The sequence below is a fragment of the Muntiacus reevesi genome, chromosome 2, assembly GCF_963930625.1.
Source record: "Muntiacus reevesi chromosome 2, mMunRee1.1, whole genome shotgun sequence".
NCBI lineage: Eukaryota > Metazoa > Chordata > Mammalia > Artiodactyla > Cervidae > Muntiacus > Muntiacus reevesi.
In genome coordinates this window covers 203,658,982-203,676,908 of record NC_089250.1, presented here as the reverse complement: position 1 = coordinate 203,676,908, position 17,927 = coordinate 203,658,982, and the positions used below count along the sequence as shown (strand labels likewise).

The following is a 17,927-nucleotide window of genomic DNA, read 5'->3' as shown; positions in this document are numbered from 1 at the left end:
TTTGATAGTCACAGGGAAAAAAAAGAAAAAAGAAATCAGTCTTTATCTAAACTCCTTACCTTATATAAAAAGTAACTCAAAATAGATCATGGCCCTCAATATAAAATGTAAAACTATAAAATTTTTAGAAAAAAACATGAGAAAAATCTTTGGGATTTAGACCTGGCAAAGAGTTTTTAGACTTGACATTAAAAGCATCAAAGGAAAACTTGATAAAATGGAGTTCATCAAAATTAAACACTTTTCCTCTGTGAAAAATCTTGTTAAGAGGTTGAGAGGATAAGCTACAGACTGAAAGAAACTTTTGGAAACCACATATTTGACAAAGAACCAGTATCTAGGATATAGAAAAACACTCAAAACTCAACAGTAAATAACAACAGCAAACAATCCAATTAGAAAGTGGGCAAAAAAAAAAAGTGAACAGCCATTTTACCAAAGAGGACATACAGATGGCAAATAAGCAAATGAAAAGATGTTCAACACCATTAGCCATTAGGGAAATGCAAATGAAAGCCACAGTGAGATATTTCTACATGTCTCTCAGAATAGCTAACATTAATAAATAGCGACAACACTAAAAGCTGGTGAGGGTGTGGAACAACTCATACATTGCTCTAGGAATTCTGTTCAGCCATATAAAGAAACAAACGCTTGATACACACAACTTGGATGAATCTCCAGAGAATTATGCTGAGCAAAAAAAAGGCAATCCCAAACATACATATTGTATGGTTCCATGAATATAACATTCTTGTTGAGTGGCTGCTGGAGGTTGGAAAGCATGTGGGTGTGACTGTAAAAATGGCAACAGGAGGGATCCCTGTGGTAGTGGATGAAAGCTTTTTGTATCTTGATTGTATCGATGTCAGTATCCTGCCTGATACTATATTTTTAAGGTATTATCATGGGTGACTCAGATGGTAAAGAATCTGCCTGCAATGCAGGAGATGCAGGTTTGATCCCTGGGTTGGGAAGATTCCCCTGGAAGCAGAAATGACAACCCACTCCAGTACTCTTGCCTGGAGAATCCCATGGTCAGAGGAGCCTGGCAGGCTATAGGCTGTGGAATCACAAAGAGCTGGACATGACTGAGCAACCAACACTTTCACCTTTTTACTTTCGCCATTGGGGGAAACTGGGTAGAGTATACAGGGCTCTCTCTGAATTATTTCTTACAATTGCATGTGAATTTATAATGATCTCAAAATAAAACATTTAATTAAAAAACAAGGAATAAAAAATAATAGATAAAAAGACACAAGAGAAGTACAGGGTGTTTTGAGGACTGTGGTGAGATTAAATAGGCATTATGTGATAGAACAGGGCTTTCATTGATGGCTCAGTGGTAAAGAATCGCCTGCCAATGCAGGAGGCTCAGATTTGATCCCTGGATCGGGAAGATTCCCTGGAGAAGGAAATGGCTACCCAATCCAGTGTTCTTGCCTGTGAAACTCCATAGACAGAGGAATTGGGCAGGCTACAGTCCATGGGGTGGCAAAAGAGTCGGACATGACTTAGTGACTAAATGACAACATGTGATATTAATAGAATTCAATGCTCCACCTTGGTCAGGTCCTCACAGTTGAGAGTTAGACCTGTTCAGTTAAGATCCCTGGTTATAAAGACTAGAAAATTGCTTCAAAAGGAACTTATGCAAAAGAAGGGAATTTATAGAAAGTAATTGTATAAGAACTTTTGTTGCCAATGACAGAAACCCAATTCAAACTGGCTTGAGGGGGAAAAAAAAATCCAAAAAAGGAATTTGGGCTCCTACAATATAATTGCAAGTCCAGGAATAATGGCTTCGAAGATCTAGCTCCTTTTTGTGGCTCTGCTTCCTTCTGAGTCAGCTTCTTCCTCAGCCTGCGGGGTGGCGCCTTATGGGCTCCAGCAACTCCTGACTCAAATCTCACCAGCATGGTACCCCAGGAAAAAATATGAACCCTGTTTTCCAATAGCATAAGCAAAAGTCCTGGGGTTGAGTCTCAATAGACTGACTTGAGTGTCCAGGCTTGTCCCTGAATTACTGTGGCTAGAGGGAAATGACACTCATTGGCCAGGCCTGGGTCATGCAGGCACCCCTGAAGGGTGGGGGTGAAGCCAGCCCCACACAAATTGCATCACCAAAGAGGAGGGGAGTCATGGTCCCTTTACAGAATGGGTGCTGGTCAGGCCAAACCAACAGACATATACTCATGGAATTCCAGAAATAGCCCGCTTCTTCATTTTCCATCCTCAAGCATGGGTGTCCATCACTCTAGTTCAAACAGACATCCCAGATTAAGCTGAAACTTTCAGATTCATTGCTCAGAAGAGAGAGTATCTGATTGGACCACGTTGGCCAGATGTTCAGCTCTCCTCCAATCATCTATGAACAGTAGGGTGGGGTCACCTGCTGGGTCCTTTGATGGACAGGGCAGTTCTTAAAGGGGCCAGATGGATACTCCAAAGCTGCCTGTTATAGATGCTCAGAGTTTCTGGAAGATCTAAATTAGTTCCTGATAAAAGAATAGGGCAATCTACTAAAGCAGGGGTCCCCAACCTCCAGGATCTAATGCTTGATGATCTGAGGTAGAGCTGATGTAATAATACAAATTATTTTACATAATAATGTGTATACATTATTATGTGTATACATAATGTGTATAATATAAGTGTATAAAATGTAATAATATTCTTGAATCATCTGCAAGTCATCCCCCCACCTCCAGTTGATGGAAAAATTGTCTTCCACAAAACTGGCCCCTGGTGCCAAAAAGATTGGGGACCACTGTTAACTAAACAATTTGTCGATAAGGGGTATATGATGATGGGGGGGTGGTCCCCCTTTTCAGAGAAAAAAAGCTGAATCCTCAGGGTCCCCCTTGTTTTCCTTCTGGGCACTCTGGGGCTGAAAAGAAGAGCAGCGGGTGTGGGAGGTGGACTGCACTGACCTTGAGGAAGGCAGGGTGATCATGTGGAGACACCCAGTGGGTGGCAGGCAAAAGGAGAGGCTGGGGGCCCTGAGACAGTGCAGGCTTGGGAGCGATAAAACTGATGTGGGGGAAATAGTTATTAGGGAAGAGACTGGGAACTAGGGGCTGGGAGCCACACCAGGCATACCCCCCTCCGTGTTCTGCATGTTACTGCTTGGTCTTGATCAGAGGAATCGGGCAGGAATGTCTAGAATGAGCAGGCGGGCAGAGAAGACCAGCACCCTCGCCAGCTGACTCTCCTAGCTCCAAACAGCCTGCTTCCTTGCTTTCCAGATGTGGATAGGACAGGTTCTCCGGCTCTGGTTGGCTCGACATCCACATCCGATGAACGCAGCCAAGAATCCCCAGCTGTGCATAGAGGGAAGTGTGAGCCGAGAGCCTTAATCTAACAGAGAAAGAACTTGGAAACCAAGACAGCTAGAATGGGTAGTCAGGATGTTGATAATAGTGATGACAGTGATGAGGCAAACCTTTCTTGAGAGCCTACTATTTCCAGACCCTGTTCTAAGACACTTTAAATGGATCCTCTCCTTAAATCCTTGCAACAACCCTGTGACGTGGTACTCTCTGGGGTAGGCAGGTGAAGCACCTTGGCCAAGGTCGCTTGTGAACAAGGGTAATTTAGCTCTCATGAGTAACCAGGTACCAGGAAACTGGCTCCCATCCACTTCCCCGTCATCAGCTCCAACTTGCTTCCTGATACCCCTCACTCTGGCACCCTACACTTTGTGGAATGCTTCCTGTTGCCTCTTGTCTCTATGTCTTAGCACACGCTTTTCGGTCTTCCTGGAATGCTGGTCCCCTGGCAAACTCTCACTCATCCTCCAAGACCCAGTGCAAGCATGGTTGTGTTCCGGTCACTTTCCCCGATGCCAACCTGTGGATGGAATGACTCTTGCCTCCCAGTACTGAACTCTGTCGTGTCTGTATCACAATATCCAGACAGTGCTGCCTCCCAAGCCAGACCGGGAGTGGGGACCAAGGCTTGCTTCTCTCTGCGGCAGCCCTGATTCAGGTCTGGATGTCTGGTGGCTGTGGTTCTCTGTCCCCTGCCCACCCTGACTATGGCATCTCTCTCCTCGTCTCTTGGCAGCCTGGCGTGGGGCTCCTTTACCTGCTGCATGGCAGCCTCTGTCACCACGCTCAACTCCTACACCAAGACGGTCATTGAGTTCCGGCACAAGCGCAAGGTGTTTGAGCAGGGCTACCGGGAGGAGCCGACCTTCATAGACCCTGAGGCCATCAAGTACTTCCGGGAGAGGTCAGTGCACATGGGGTCACCTCTGGCCAACACCGGGAATCGGAAGCCCAAGACCCAACCTCAGCGGCCACAGGGCTCCAGTTGAAAAACTAGAATGGTTGGACAGAAGTGTTCTGGGGGGTCATGGAGTAGAAGGGGCAGACCGGATGAGGCAGAGTTTGGATTCCGCTGTGTTGAAATTTCTGGGGTATTTTAATATTTTATGGGGCATGAGGTTGACTTTGTCTGATGTGATCAGAGCCTGAGAAACTAAGAAGGGAGTCAAATTTGAGTGTTTGCTCTTTGGCTCCATGATTTTTGGAACCAAGGTAGAGTCACAGAGATGCTGAACTAAGGTTTCCTTCTTGGGCTCTGTCATAGCACCGAGTGAAAAAAGGACTCAGCATGAGATTGGTGATGACAGACAGAGGAGTCTTCCTCAAAGTCAGGGACCACATCTGATCACCTGAGTCCTTACAGACCAGCCGGGAACAGAGGAAGTGACAGTGAATGGTGGGTGGATGTATGGCTGGATGGATGATTGGGTGGATGGATGATGGAAGGATATACAGATGTATGTGTGTATATATGGATGGATAGATGGTTGGGTGGATATATAGATGTATGTATGGATGGATGCTGGATCAATGATGGATGCTGGATGGTTGGATGGATGCTGGATGGATGGATGCTGGATCAATGATGGATGCTGGATGGATAGATGCTGGATGGATGGTTGATGGATGAGTTGAAGCACAGGCAAGTTGTTATCACATTTCCTTGGACCATCCTTTTAATAAACTACCTGTAGCCAAATCTTTAATCATAGTCTGTTTGGGGGTGCTGATTGGACATGCACTAATGCCTTTAAGTGGCAGGGAACAGAACATGTCTCAGGACTGATGACAGAGTCTGAGGAGGAAAAGAGGGAAGGAGACTCTGAAGCTGGGCAACACTGAGGAGTCAGACTCTCCATGGGGCACACGGAAGGGTTTCAAGCCAAGAAGTCTCATGGTGGGGGCCCCACAGGGACCATGCTCTGACTGCTACAGACCCCTTCATCTCTCCTTTGCCACCTGAGCCTCCTTTCTGCCTCTGAACACTGCAAGTTCATCCCCACCTCAGGGCCTTTGCACCTGCCATGTTCCTGCCTGGAATCCTCACTGGCTGGCTCACTAAGGTCTCAGCTCAGATGTTACCTGCTCAGAGTGGCCTTCCTTAATCACTCAGTCTAAACTGCACACACATGCACCCATACACCCTGTCCTAGCCCCTCTTTATCCCATTGCTGTTTTTTCATACCTGACATTATTCTATTTGTTATTGGGAAGATCCCCTGGAGAAGGGAATGGAAACCCACTCCAGTACTCTTGCCTGGAGAATTCCATGGAGAGTGGAGCCTGGTGGGGCTACAGTCCATGGGGTTGCAAAGAGTCAGACACAACCTAGCGACTCACACATACACATTGGTTTAATAGTTTGTAGACCATGAGGTCTGGAGGGTTCTGATATCTTCTTTCCCACTATGTTCTGAGCACCAAGTACTGGACCAGGTACCTCATAGGTGCTCATTTAACATCTGGGGGTTAGTTTGATGGGTGTGTGTGTAATTGACTGACTTCTCTTTGGAGACCTCAGCCTGCCTGCCTGGTAGGCGTTCAGCCCAAGCCCCACCATCATCGGGCAGATACAGCATCTTGTTCCTATATCAAAGTCCCAGGTCACGTGTCCAGGTCCAGGCCAATCGGCTGTGCCCAGGGAGCTCAGGACAGCTTGGCACACAGGCCCACCTCACCCATGGCTGTGGACAGAGCGCGTCCACTAGGAACATGGTGATGACTGGCAGAGTCCGGGACTCATAGACACTCAGGAAATGTTTACAGCGGCCAGTGAGCAGCCTGGTGTTGAAAGTGGCCCCATTATCACTGCCTCTGTGTCACCTCGGCTGTGGGAGAGCCCGGGGCATCCGTAGACGCCCTCGTTTTGCTGAGGCGGAAGACAGGACCTCTATGCACCTCATCAACAACAAGCTGCCGTTTGCCGGTCCCTCATCGCTCAGGCCCCAACGACGTGGGAGAAGATAAATGCTTCCCAGCATATGTGCGGAATATCACTTTACACGTTCATAACTTGAACATTATGCAGAGGTTCATCAAATTTTATTTCCCTTCCTCTCCAAGGAGAACATTTCAGCTTAGCTGGGCTGTTCACTTTTTTTTTTTTTTTTTGGTGCCTTCCCTACAAAGAGCTCAGAGCCTACAGACAGATGTCTGCTCAGATCTGCAAGGGGCCCAGCTGCAGGGGCCAGAGTCCTTGAGACCAAAGCCCGGGACATGAGAGAAGAGATCCTTGACCCCACCTGCCCATGTTTCTTAATTCCTGGGCCCCAAGGCGTGGCTGTGGGAAGAACAGGGGTTTGGGAGTCCCCTGACCTGAATTTTCCAGTTCTGTTGCCTGACTGCTGTGTGACATGGGGCAAGTAACTGAGTCTCTCTGGGCTGGTTTCCTCTCAACCATGGTAGGAGAGAGCCCAGAGCTCTCAGCATCTCGGGAAGCTTCAAATTGGATGGCCCAGGAAAGGTGGCTAGCGCAGTGTGTGGCTTAGGAGGGCATTTCATCTGTGGCTTCCTGTCCCTTCTGCTACTGATACAAAGTATAAAACTTGGTAATGATGAGCTTAGGACAGAGCCCAAGACAGTGCAGTAGACACTGGGCATCTAATAATCATGTTAATAACCCTAGCAAATGGGTGGGTGAGGTGTCAGGCGGGCTGTGAATACAGAAGAGGGGTGTGGGGTCAGGCATGTCTGGGAGAGGGTGCAGGTTTTCTCAGATGATGCCCCCTGCCCCTGCCATTCCTGCCATCGGGAGAGGAGCCCCTGACTGAGGACAAGATGGGACCCTGTGGGAGTTGTTGGGGCAGGAGGGCCTGGACTGCTGCCCCCACCACCATCACACCCCACCCTTGTCCTGTTGGATTTTTCTTTGCAGGAGCAGAGGTGTGATTGGGCAGATTCTAAACTGTTTTTCAGAGTTTCGCAATGTAGTGGTGTGTGGAAGAAAGGTATGGGTGTGTGTGCACGCGTCTGTGTTGGGCTTGTCAGGGAGGCTGAACCTGCACGCCCTGACTCTGAGCAGCCTATGCCAACTCTGAGAAAGATCTGGGATTAAACCTCCCAGCCTCACCCTCCCTGTCAGCCCCAGGGAGGGCGGCTTAATGGGACCTCCCAGGGGAGGGGCGGAAGCTGCAGGGTGAAAAGTTAAATATTTGCAGATTGGGGCTTTCCTGAATGCTTGATGTTCAGATCTGGTTTAACAACAGGGGAAGAAAATGAGACCCTGTTGGATTGGACTCCAGGGGGAATTCAACTGAGCAAACATCCCGCCTTCCTTGGGGAAGCTGCAGGGGGTGGGTTCAGCTCAGTCAGTCCAGTTCAGTCGCTCAGTCACGTCTGACTCTGCGACCCCATGGACTGCAGCACGCCAGGCTTCCCCGTCCAGCACCAACTCCCGGAGCTTACTCACACTCATGTCCATTGAGTCGGTGATGCCATCCAACCATCTCATCCTCTGTTGTCCCCTTCTCCTCCCGCCTTCAATCTTTCCCAGCATCAGGGTTTTTTCAAATGCGTCAGTGTTTCGCATCAGGTGGCCAAAATATTGGCGCTTCAGTTTCAGCATCAGTCCTTCCGATGAATATTCAGGACTGATTTCCTTCAGGATGGACTGGTTGGATTTCCTTGCAGTCCAAGGGACTCAAGAGTGGATGGGTGGGAGCGAGCAAAAGCCTGGGGCTTCAGGGAAGGCAGCTTCTCCCCGCGGACCCCACGCCACCCCGCCCCAGGATCAGATCTCCCAGTCATCCCCTAGCCCCTTGCTCCGAGGCTCAAGGGGCCCATCCCAGTCTCTGAACTTCAGTTCATTCGCTTTGTTTACTGGCCTCCTCCCACGCATGCGCAAATGGCAGGCGCACGGCCTTCTTGGCTCTCGCTCCGTCCCCGACACCTGGAACCACAGGGGCTCAACAAGTTATTAACTCCGCGTAGTAATTATATTGTTAATTATAGTGGTGCAGTTCCCCCTCCCCGCCCCGCCCCGTTCGAGGGCCTTGCCTGTACGCTCTCACTCAACCCTGTGGAAGACGCGAGGAAATAAACCCAGGCTGGAATAAACCCTGCAATTTATTAGCTAGGGTCCCCAGGTGAACCACTTCACCTCGGAGACCTCCAGCCTCTTCCGTCACCTGCCCGGCCACCTGGCTCTGGTCTGTGGAGCGCAGCAAAACACCCTGGGTGCTGCGATGGGGTCTCCTGGAGGTGGCTCCAGGTGGGGAGCTCGGCACCACCCTGGGGGAGGCAGAGGATAGAAAAGCCTTCACAGGTGAGGTCTCGAAGCAAGTTTCTGTTTATTTTTATTACTTATTATTATCATTTAGTCTACTTGTGGGATCTTAGTTTCCTGACCAGGGGCTGAACCCAAGCCACCTGCATTGGAAGCACGAAGTCCCAACCGCTGGATCACCAGGGAAGTCCCAAGCCAAGTGTTTAAAGGCAGGGCCAGCACTCCTGGCCAGGCGGGTGGGAGGTGGGGGGATGTGCTCCCAGGTAGAGGCAACAGTGAACAAAGGCCAGACAGGCGACAAACAAGGCTATTTAGGAAAATCTAAGCAGTGTGGTGTGACTTGAGAGTGGGGAGCTGGTGGGAGTCCGGCCTGGGTGGCTCATCTCTCACCCTCCTGCAGTGTTTGGGGTGGGGCGCTGGCCCAGGGGCAGATTAGATGTTACTGGGGTGAGAAGGTGGCATGGGGACCCTCCCCAAACCTCCGTCCTGGGTGCCAGGTGTCATGGGGCTCCCTGTTCCTACCTGGGGAAGCAGGTGCACATAAATCATTTTTCACAGCAGAGGGCCACCCCCTCTTTACCCATCCCCGGGACCAATGCAGAAAGGGCCACAAAGACCCCATTCCTCGCTGGCTCTGCTCTGGCTCCTGTATGCAGGGAAACTTTTTGAAGGGCTGGTCTCCACCTCCTCACCTCCCACTCATAGCTTGGCCCATTGCAAGCTGCTCCCCACCCCCATCTCTGCAGAAAGAGCTTCCAGCTGCCCTGAGAATGGGCATACCCCCTTCCTCCTGCCCACCCGCTCCAAGCTCCTACCAGCCACTCTTCCAGGTGCTGGGTGCACTCTCCCAACCCCTCCTCCCTGTTCTGTTGAATGGTGATGCTCCCAAGATCAGTTCTAGGCCCTCTTTTGACATTGGCCTTTGCGGTCACGCACGCACCAGGACTTCTGAGTTCTTGGGCCCCTGCAGACCCGTGGCCCCACATCCAGCTGCCTCTTTGGTGTTTCCACTCTGGATTCCCAAAGGCATCAAAAATCAACATGGTGGGACTTGCCTAGTGGTCCAGTGGTTGAGACTCCACATTCCCAATGAAGGGCACACGGGTTCGACCCCTGGTCGGGGAACTAAGATCCCACATGCCTCGTGGCATTGCCAAAAAATGATAAACATGGCCAGGACCCATTTAAGATGGTCTCCCTCCAAACTGGGTCCTGTTTCGCGTCCCTCTCCTTTCCTTCTCTGTGTCTTCCCTGAGTAAGCAGACATCTGTACATCTTGCCCTTCATATCACGACACCCCAAATCCAGTGCTTTCCCCACGGGTGGGTCACTTATCTCCATCTCCACTCCCGTCATCCTCGTCCAGGGCGGCAGCTCTCACCTACTGGAGGGTGCTTTGCCCTTGGCATCTGTCTTCCCCCAGCAACCAAAGTCTCTTCTCTCTGCTGATGCGATCAGGGTGCCCCCACCCTCATCTGTCTGCTGAAACACCCCAGTGCCCCCCCCCCCACCCCCGCACAGCCCCAGGACAAAGACCCAGCTCCTTGTGGTAACTTACGAGCCTCACCATGGACTGGCCCCCACCCCTCCCTGCTCAAGCCGCCCCTCCCCTGCAAGTTTCCCAGACAGGTCGTTCTTCTGCTTCTGTTGTAGCCTCAGTACAGCTGTCCTCTTCACTTGGGGTTTCCCCCTTCTTTGCCTTGTCAGTTCTAGGCCTACAGATCTTACTTCAAGTATCCACCTCTTTTTTTGTATCTTTTGGCCACACTAAAAGTGGTATTTTAGTTTCCTGACCAGGGATAGAACCCGCATCCCCTGCATTGGACGTAGAGTCCTAACCACTGAACCGTCAGGGAAGTCCCTTAAGCATCCATTCTGAACTGGACGGAATCCCCCATCCATTCTCTTCTAGCACTGGCCACGTGTGTAAGCCCCACAGGGCTTGGGATGCAAGTCCACTCCCTTTTAAATTCCCAGATACAGGTTGGATGGAGAGGGTGACAGAGAGCAGAAGGGCAGAAGCCTCTGGGGCAGGTTACTAGCCAGTCTGTTGGCCAAGGTGACCTTCACCCTCTGGGAGCTGCCACTGGATTTGCTTGTCCATCCTTTCCCCCCATTGCTGCCGCCGTGCTGAACGGCACCTGCTCAGGTGGGCCCACCTCTGTGACTGCTCACCTGGCCTCTGATTGTCCCCAAGGCTGGGCTGAGGAAGGGACTTCGGAGATAAGTCAGGTCTAGAGGTTTCCATGTTGTCGGGGGCCCTTGAAGCTCTTGAAGGCGGGGCTGGGATTGGGGGGTGGGTGGGAGTTCCATTAATGCTAGTGATCGTTTTTCTGAGTAATAATTTGTAGCCCATGCAGTTCCGAAAATAATCTCAAGGTGCTAATATCTTGAGGTCTCTTTTTAAAACCCAATTTCAGAGATATGGGAGGTAAAACTGTCAACCGCACACAAAGATCAGGGGATGGTGCTGGCACTGTGGATATTTATCTTCCCTGTATTTTCCGGATGTTCTGTATCGTGAGCTTGCTTACAAAATGGCAAGAGAAAAAGAAAAAACCAGAGAGAGGCTCTTTCTAAAAAGTCCATTTATTTCCCCGTCTTGGAATGGCGCTTCTAATGGGATGTTATAGGATATTAATCTCCTATGCGTGGTCATTTATTTGCCAGATTTTCTTTTAATTTCATCCTTCATTCCATCATCAGTGCATCGTTTAAAAATCATTGTGTTCTTTCTCCCCTGTGACTGTTTCTTAGCCGCTTAACCTCTGAGACGTGTCCAATCACAGCTCCCTCTTCCCCGTCTTTTTCCACTCTCGCTGCTTGAATATTACTTCTCAGTAATGCCTCACACCTTATTTGTCTTTATTGGGGTCCTTTGATGCCACTGTTTAGTCTCAAGAGGAGCGAGATGCCCAGAAATTGGAGATGGCGCTGTGGGAATTTCTGGACTCTCCCAAGATTCACTTGATAACCAGCCCTTCGTGAAAGGAAAATAAAAGGCACAGAGTGGTCCTTGAGATGGGAACAATCTTGCAGGACAGTTGCTTCCTGACCTCCACCTTTTCTCCAAGTGTCAGCCCAATGGAGAAAAATGAGAGGCAGGGAGACTCCAGGCGCACTCCTGCCCGACCATCACTACTGCCAGTTCTCTCGGTGATTCTCATTTGTAGCTGGGACTCTGGGGAGGGCATGGAGACCTGCACCCAGACAACAACCTAGGACATGGAAGGTGTTTGAGCTGATGCTTCCAGGAGGCTCACAAGTGCCCAGAGCCCGTGGTCTAATGCCTGGTTCCTTAGATGAGATCTGGGGACCAATAGAATCATCCCCACCTGAGAACCTGATAGAGTACAGACTCTCAGGCCCCACCCCAGACCTATGGAACCAGAATCTGAATTTTAAAAAGCTCCTCAAGTGATCTGTGGTTACTGGCACATTTGGGGAACGTTGGGCTGGAGGACAGAGCTGATGCAACCCCAATTATGGGTCAGAAGAGGCCCATGGATAAAGAAGGGGTCTGCACCTCTGTGTTGCTCAAAGTATGGTCCCCAGACCAGGGAGCACTTGCAAACACATCCATGATAAAACGGGAGAAACTGAGACACGTGTTTGGAAACTTTCACAGTGAGTTGACATTGCTGGTACACCCAAGCTTGCTTTTTGTGTGTGTGTGTTTTCATTTCATTCTCCAACAATTCATTGTTATTGTATTTTATTAAAAATTTGGTCCAAAGTAGGTTGAAAATTAAAGGTGGGGGGGGGGTGTAAAACCTACCTCTTTATCAGATGATTTGAGAAGTGCAGCGCATAGACTGCCACCTTATACCAGGAAGTGACTGGAGATTTGGGAACCAAGCCAGCCTGGGGCAGTGAGAAAGCGGCTGGCTTTGAGGAGGACACGGAGCAGGCATGGTGGGTGGAGGGCAGCCTGGGAACTCTGTGCTGGGAGGCTTGGGACGCTTGCCACAGCAGAGGTAAGACCTGGTGGACCCCTTGCCAGGGTCTCAGCTGCTGTGGCCACACTTGTCCCTGGAATAAGATGTGCAGGTTCCGGGAGTTTCCCTGCAGGACAAGACGTGGGTTCAGACTCTCAGATCCTTGAAGTCGCCCTGCTCCATCACTCGCCTGCCTCCTTCTCTCCAAAGAGCAAATGCCCAGATTGCAGATCCTGCGGGTCATCGATCAGTGACCATGTAACAGGGTGGGCACACCCCTCACCACCCTTTTGCACACCTGCTGGCAGTCCTGGGAGGGCCCAGGAGTGCCCGGCCCCACGTTCCGTGGGACGTCACAGTGCCGGTGTACCCAGGGTGGATCTGGTGGCGTTTCTGCCAGCCAGGAATCCACAGGGCACAACGGAAGCATGCTTGAGCTCCAGGGACCGCTAGACCTGAGTTCAAATCCCTGCCCTGCCACCAGCCCGCGGCCCCTTCTGAGCACTGCCTCACCCCCTGTGCCCCCTGCTGACCCTTCAAAGTGCTTATTTAGATTCATGGGTCACCTCTCACATTACCATCAAAACACAAAACAAAACAAAACCTATCTTCAGAAGGCATGTACTGTTTCCTGGAGGAAGGTGTACTTCAAATTAAAGAAGATAGTCATCTAGGGACATCTGAGTAATTCCTTTTCTTTTAACACAAAGCTCAGCCTTCCTGGATGAACCCAGTGGGCTGCTTGCAGCCACAGCTTGCTCGTGCTCATGCTTAGTCGCTAAGTTGCGTCCAAGTCTTTTGCGACCCCATCGACGTCCCCCCGCCCAGGCTCCTCTGTCCATGGGATTCTCCAGGCAAGAATACTGGAGTGGGTAGCCATGCCCTCCTCCAGGAGATCTTCTCGACCCAGGGAAAAATTGAACCTGTGTCTCCTGTATTGTGCTTCTCCTCAATTCCTTGCCTCCCTACTGCCCTCTGCTTCCCTCCTTTCTAACGTCCCTTGGGATACTTTTTGCCATCGTTGTGCTGGACCCCAACACTCCAAGTGGAGAAGAAGATTAACTCCATCCTTTTTCTGAGTTTAAAGTGTTTGCAGGGGGACCAATGATGAAACAGATTGAAAGTCAGTAGGGCTACTCTGTTCTGACCCTCCCTCTGTGCTGGATCCTGGGTGCCCATCCTCACAGCAACCAGTGGGGCTGTGGTGTCTGTCCTTGTGGCCATTCCCATCATCACTGTTCTGCCAGTGGCCTTGTAGAAAATTCCAGAACACAGAGATTCAGAGCTTCCGGTGAGTTGCCCATTCATAGCAGAGCTGGACTCAACCACAACCCCGCCTCCCTGCAGGGCCCAGGGCCTCAGTCGTACCCAGAGCATCTCTTGTCCTCAGGGGTTTCCTGCCAGGAAGCATGGGGTGAGGGGGCGAGGGTCAGAGCTCTTGCTGTAACTGACATGGCTGGTACACCCAAGCTTGCCTTTTGTGTGTGTGTGTGTGTGTGTGTGTGTGTGTGTGTGTGTTCATTTCAATCCCCAGAAACTCATTTTTATTGTATTTTATTAAAAATTTAGTCCAAGGTAGATTGAAAATTAAGAGGGGGAGAAGCCCAGCCCTTTATCAGATGGTTTGGTTAAGACCTCTTGGAGTTGTCCTTGTGGGCCCCAGCCCAGCAGGAGCTTTCTAACAGGCAAGTATTCTCATATGTTAACTATTGAAGTCTGAGCCTCTTAGCAGCAAGGTTTGGGTGTCCAGGAAGTGGGGTACCATGCCAGGCACAGTGGTTCTCTCCTTGAACATCAGCTCTAAGATGGCTGCCAGGACCCTGCAGACCTGTTATTTTCATTGGCAAACCTGGTGGAGAGGGCCGCATTTGTGCAAGGAACTAGCTCTTTCCAGAATAGCCTCTCAGCACGGCAGAAATCAGGCAGACCCAGGCTGGATCCCAGCTGCCTCTCTGAGAGGCCAGCATGTCCTGTGTCTTCCAGGATGCAGCCCCAGCATCGCTTCCTCCCATGAAGCCTCTGCTGGTCCCCACACAAGTGGATCTCAACCCTGGCTGCACACTGCAGTCACCGGGCAATTGAAAACTCCCCTGGTGATGTCAGGGGATCTCCATGTGGAGAACCACTGGCTAGACCAGAGGTTAACACACTAGCTCCAAGAAGCTAGTACATAAGAACGTGAAAATGTAGGCGCTCAGTCGTGTCCGATTCTTTGCAATCCCATAGACTGTAGCCTGCCAGGCTCCTCTGTCCCTGGGGTTTCCCAGGCAAGTTTATTGGAGTGAATTGCCATTACCTTGTCTAGGGTATCTTCCCGACCCAGGGATCGAATCCAGGTCTCCCGCATTGCAGCAGATTCTTTACTGTCTGAGCCACCAGGGAAGCCAGTAATTATCTGCTGAACAAAACGGCCCTTCATTTGCATATCATCTGCGGCGGCTTCCACCTACAAGGGCGTTTGAGTAGTTGTGACGGAAATCATCTGGCCTCTGAAAACTCATATGTTTACCATCTAGACCTTTCAGAAGAAGTTTGTCAGCCACTAAACTAGACAGTCAACCTATTCAACCTTCGTAACATCCATCTCCCTTAAAACTTAGCACGTGAAGCTGTGATCATTGGTTCGTGTGTACTGCAGATGGGAGCATCTCAAGGGCTGGGACCTCTTTGAGTTGTCCCTGTGGTCCCCAGCACAACAGGTGCTTGCTAAGTGGCGGGTGTTCTCTGATGTTGACTATTGAACTCTGGGCTTCTTAGCAGCAAGATTTGGGTGTCCAGAAAGTGGGGTACCTGCTGGGCATAGTGGTTCTCTCCTGAAACATAAGCTCCAAGGTAACTAAAAGCAAAGGAAAGAACAGAGGGATGATGTCAAGACGCAGGGCCACAGATAAGGACTTGGAGGTGCCTGCAGTGTGCTCTAGGACATGCAGTAGTGGTTGGAATTGTTTCTGCTTCAGGGGACTAGGCTATATTTGTCTAAAGGTACTGCTCAGCAGTAAAGAATCTGCCTGCAATGCAGGAGATCTAGGAGATGTGGGTTGGAGACCTAGGAGATGTGGGTTCGATCCCTGAGTCAGAAAGACCCCCTGGAGAAGGAAATGGCAAGCCACTCCAGTATTCCTGCCTGAAAAATCCCATGGACAGAGGAGCATGGTGGGCGACAGTCCAAGGGGTTGCAAAGAGTTGAACACAGTGCATGTGTGTGTGCGCATGCATGCACACACATGTGCACACACACACAGACACAAAGGTACAACACATGCGGCCTGGACCTCGTGGAGCTCTGGAATGTATTTGGGTTACCCATGGGTGAGTGCCGTGTGGGCATATGGACCTGCCCATTCTCTGACTCTGTCTTCAGTGGGGTGGGGGTGAGGGTCTAGGTCTGGAACCATGTTGGAGAGTCTGTGGTTGCCTCCACTCTGACCCTTATCAGCCTCTGCTCTGAGCTTGTCACCCATCCCTGGCCATGCCGATCCCTCTGAACCTGCAGTGAACTTGGGATGCCAGAGGAGAAATTCTCACAGTTGTTGGTAGGAAGGAGAATTGTGGCAGACGTCGGAAGACCAGGGCTTTGTTTCTATGTAGAAATATCTATGGGAGTTGTTTTAATTTAGTTAAGAAAAGTGACACAGCTAATCAAAGTCTTTTGCCCGCAAATCAGAAAATAGAGGTAAATTGAAAAAGAAGGATTTCAGGGAGTGGGGAAAGATTAAAAAAATAAAAGGCTTCAGATTTAATCCCCTTTATTCTCATTATCTGGGGTTAATCACTGTTAACCTTTTGGTGTACATTCTGCCAAGTAATGCTTTGTGCATATCAGTGTGTAATTAAAATTTTTAAATTAATTAATGTTTTGACTGCACTGGGTCTTCGTTGCTGCCTGAGGGCTTTCACTAGTTGCGGCAAGCAAGGGCTACTCTCTAGTTGCAGTGGACGGCTTCTCGTGGTGGTGGATTCTCTTGTTGCAGAGCGTGAGCTCTAGAGCGCCGACTCAGAAGTCGTGGTGCATGGGCTTGGTTGCCCCGCGGCATGTGGAATCTTTCTGGACCAGGAATCCATCCTGTCTCCGCTGCATTGGCAGGCAGATTCTTAACCCCTGGACCACCAGGGAAGGATTAGTGTGTAATTTTTCAAATACACTGCACACTTTCTTTTGTCATATGCCATTTGCACGTGATTGAACATCTTTTTATAAGAGCGCATAGGTTTGCTTCCCTATTCTGCCTCCAGTTTATCAGCTGGATGGCACCTGATTGGTCACGCCACCTTTTGATACCTCAGTTTCTTCATCAATCAAATGGAGGAATGATGCCCATCTCACAGGGCCTCGGGAAGGATCCCACGGGGCGATGGTGCCAAGCTGCTTTGTTGCGTGTTCTCTGGCGGGAAGGGCTACACTTTTCCAGGTCCTGGGTCTCTGCCAGCTCAGCCTGATCTTTCTTACACCAGCTTTTGGCTTCTTTTCTTTCCAGGATGGAGAAGGGGGATGGACACGAGGAGGAGGACTTTCGCTTGGACTGCCGCCACGAGAGATACCCCGCCCGTAAGTGGCCTCAGCTGCAGGAGCTGGCGCTGCGGATTCATAGGCCGTCTGAGAAGAGAGGACCCTGGAGACGGGCCAGGCAGAGCTCTCCCTGCACCCCTGCATTCCCCCCTAGACACATGCTATAGAGGGCGGAACTGAGGCTGTGGGCAAGAAGAGCAAGTCTTCTGCATGCAGCAGCCACAGCCCTTGCAATGGGGTCAGAATGCTAAGGAAGCAAGAGGGACACGGGGTGCCTTAAAGACAGGCAGGGGAGCCACAGCTCCATGCAGGCCGGGTTGGCCATGGGCCTGAAGGGACAGGAGCCCTGGGGTAGAACTAGTCAAATCAGGGGGAGTGACAGCTCCCAAGATCTGTTTGAGTGATGGATGCTCCCGGAAGTTCAGAAGGCTTCACTGTACAAGACAGAAACTAGGGTTCCTGTGCAGAAAACAAATGTCAGATAGCAAAAGAGAGGTCAAGAGAGAGGAAGGCCCTGCTCCCGACAGAAAAGAACGGAGCTGATCCAAGATTAAAGGGGCAGAATCTCATCTGAGCCTGCTGCTTGCCCAGCCTGTGCTCCCTGCCCACCCCACTCTGTACTAAGGACTTTTTGTGCCTGATCTCCTGTTCCTGCTGAATGCCAACTCCGATAGGCCCTCCATATTGGCACTAGAGATGCAACCAGGAGCCAGATGAGACAAAGCCCCTGCCTGTGAGGCGGGGAGTCTAGAGGAGAGAGAGTCAAGTGAGACGTGAACTCAGAAACAAATAAGACGGTCTCAAGTGCTAAGGAACGTGATGATAAAGCGGGATCTAGGAGACCCCTTTAGAGGCATCTCAAAGAGATGCGGCTGGAACAGGGACTTAAGGAGTGAGAAGGAATCAGCCAAAGAGCCTTCTGG

General features: G+C 50.4%; 1 protein-coding gene across 2 annotated transcripts in view; it reads left to right on the top strand.

Moving 5' to 3' along the window:
- GSG1L (GSG1 like) overlaps positions 1 to 17,927 on the top strand; it is a 247,528-nt gene that overhangs the window by 216,260 nt on the left and 13,341 nt on the right. For both annotated transcript variants that reach the window (XM_065920332.1, XM_065920331.1), the window contains 2 exons: positions 4,072 to 4,239; positions 16,973 to 17,043. In XM_065920332.1, the coding sequence (XP_065776404.1) occupies positions 4,072 to 4,239; positions 16,973 to 17,043 (239 nt within the window). The remainder of the gene's footprint in view (positions 1 to 4,071; positions 4,240 to 16,972; positions 17,044 to 17,927) is intronic.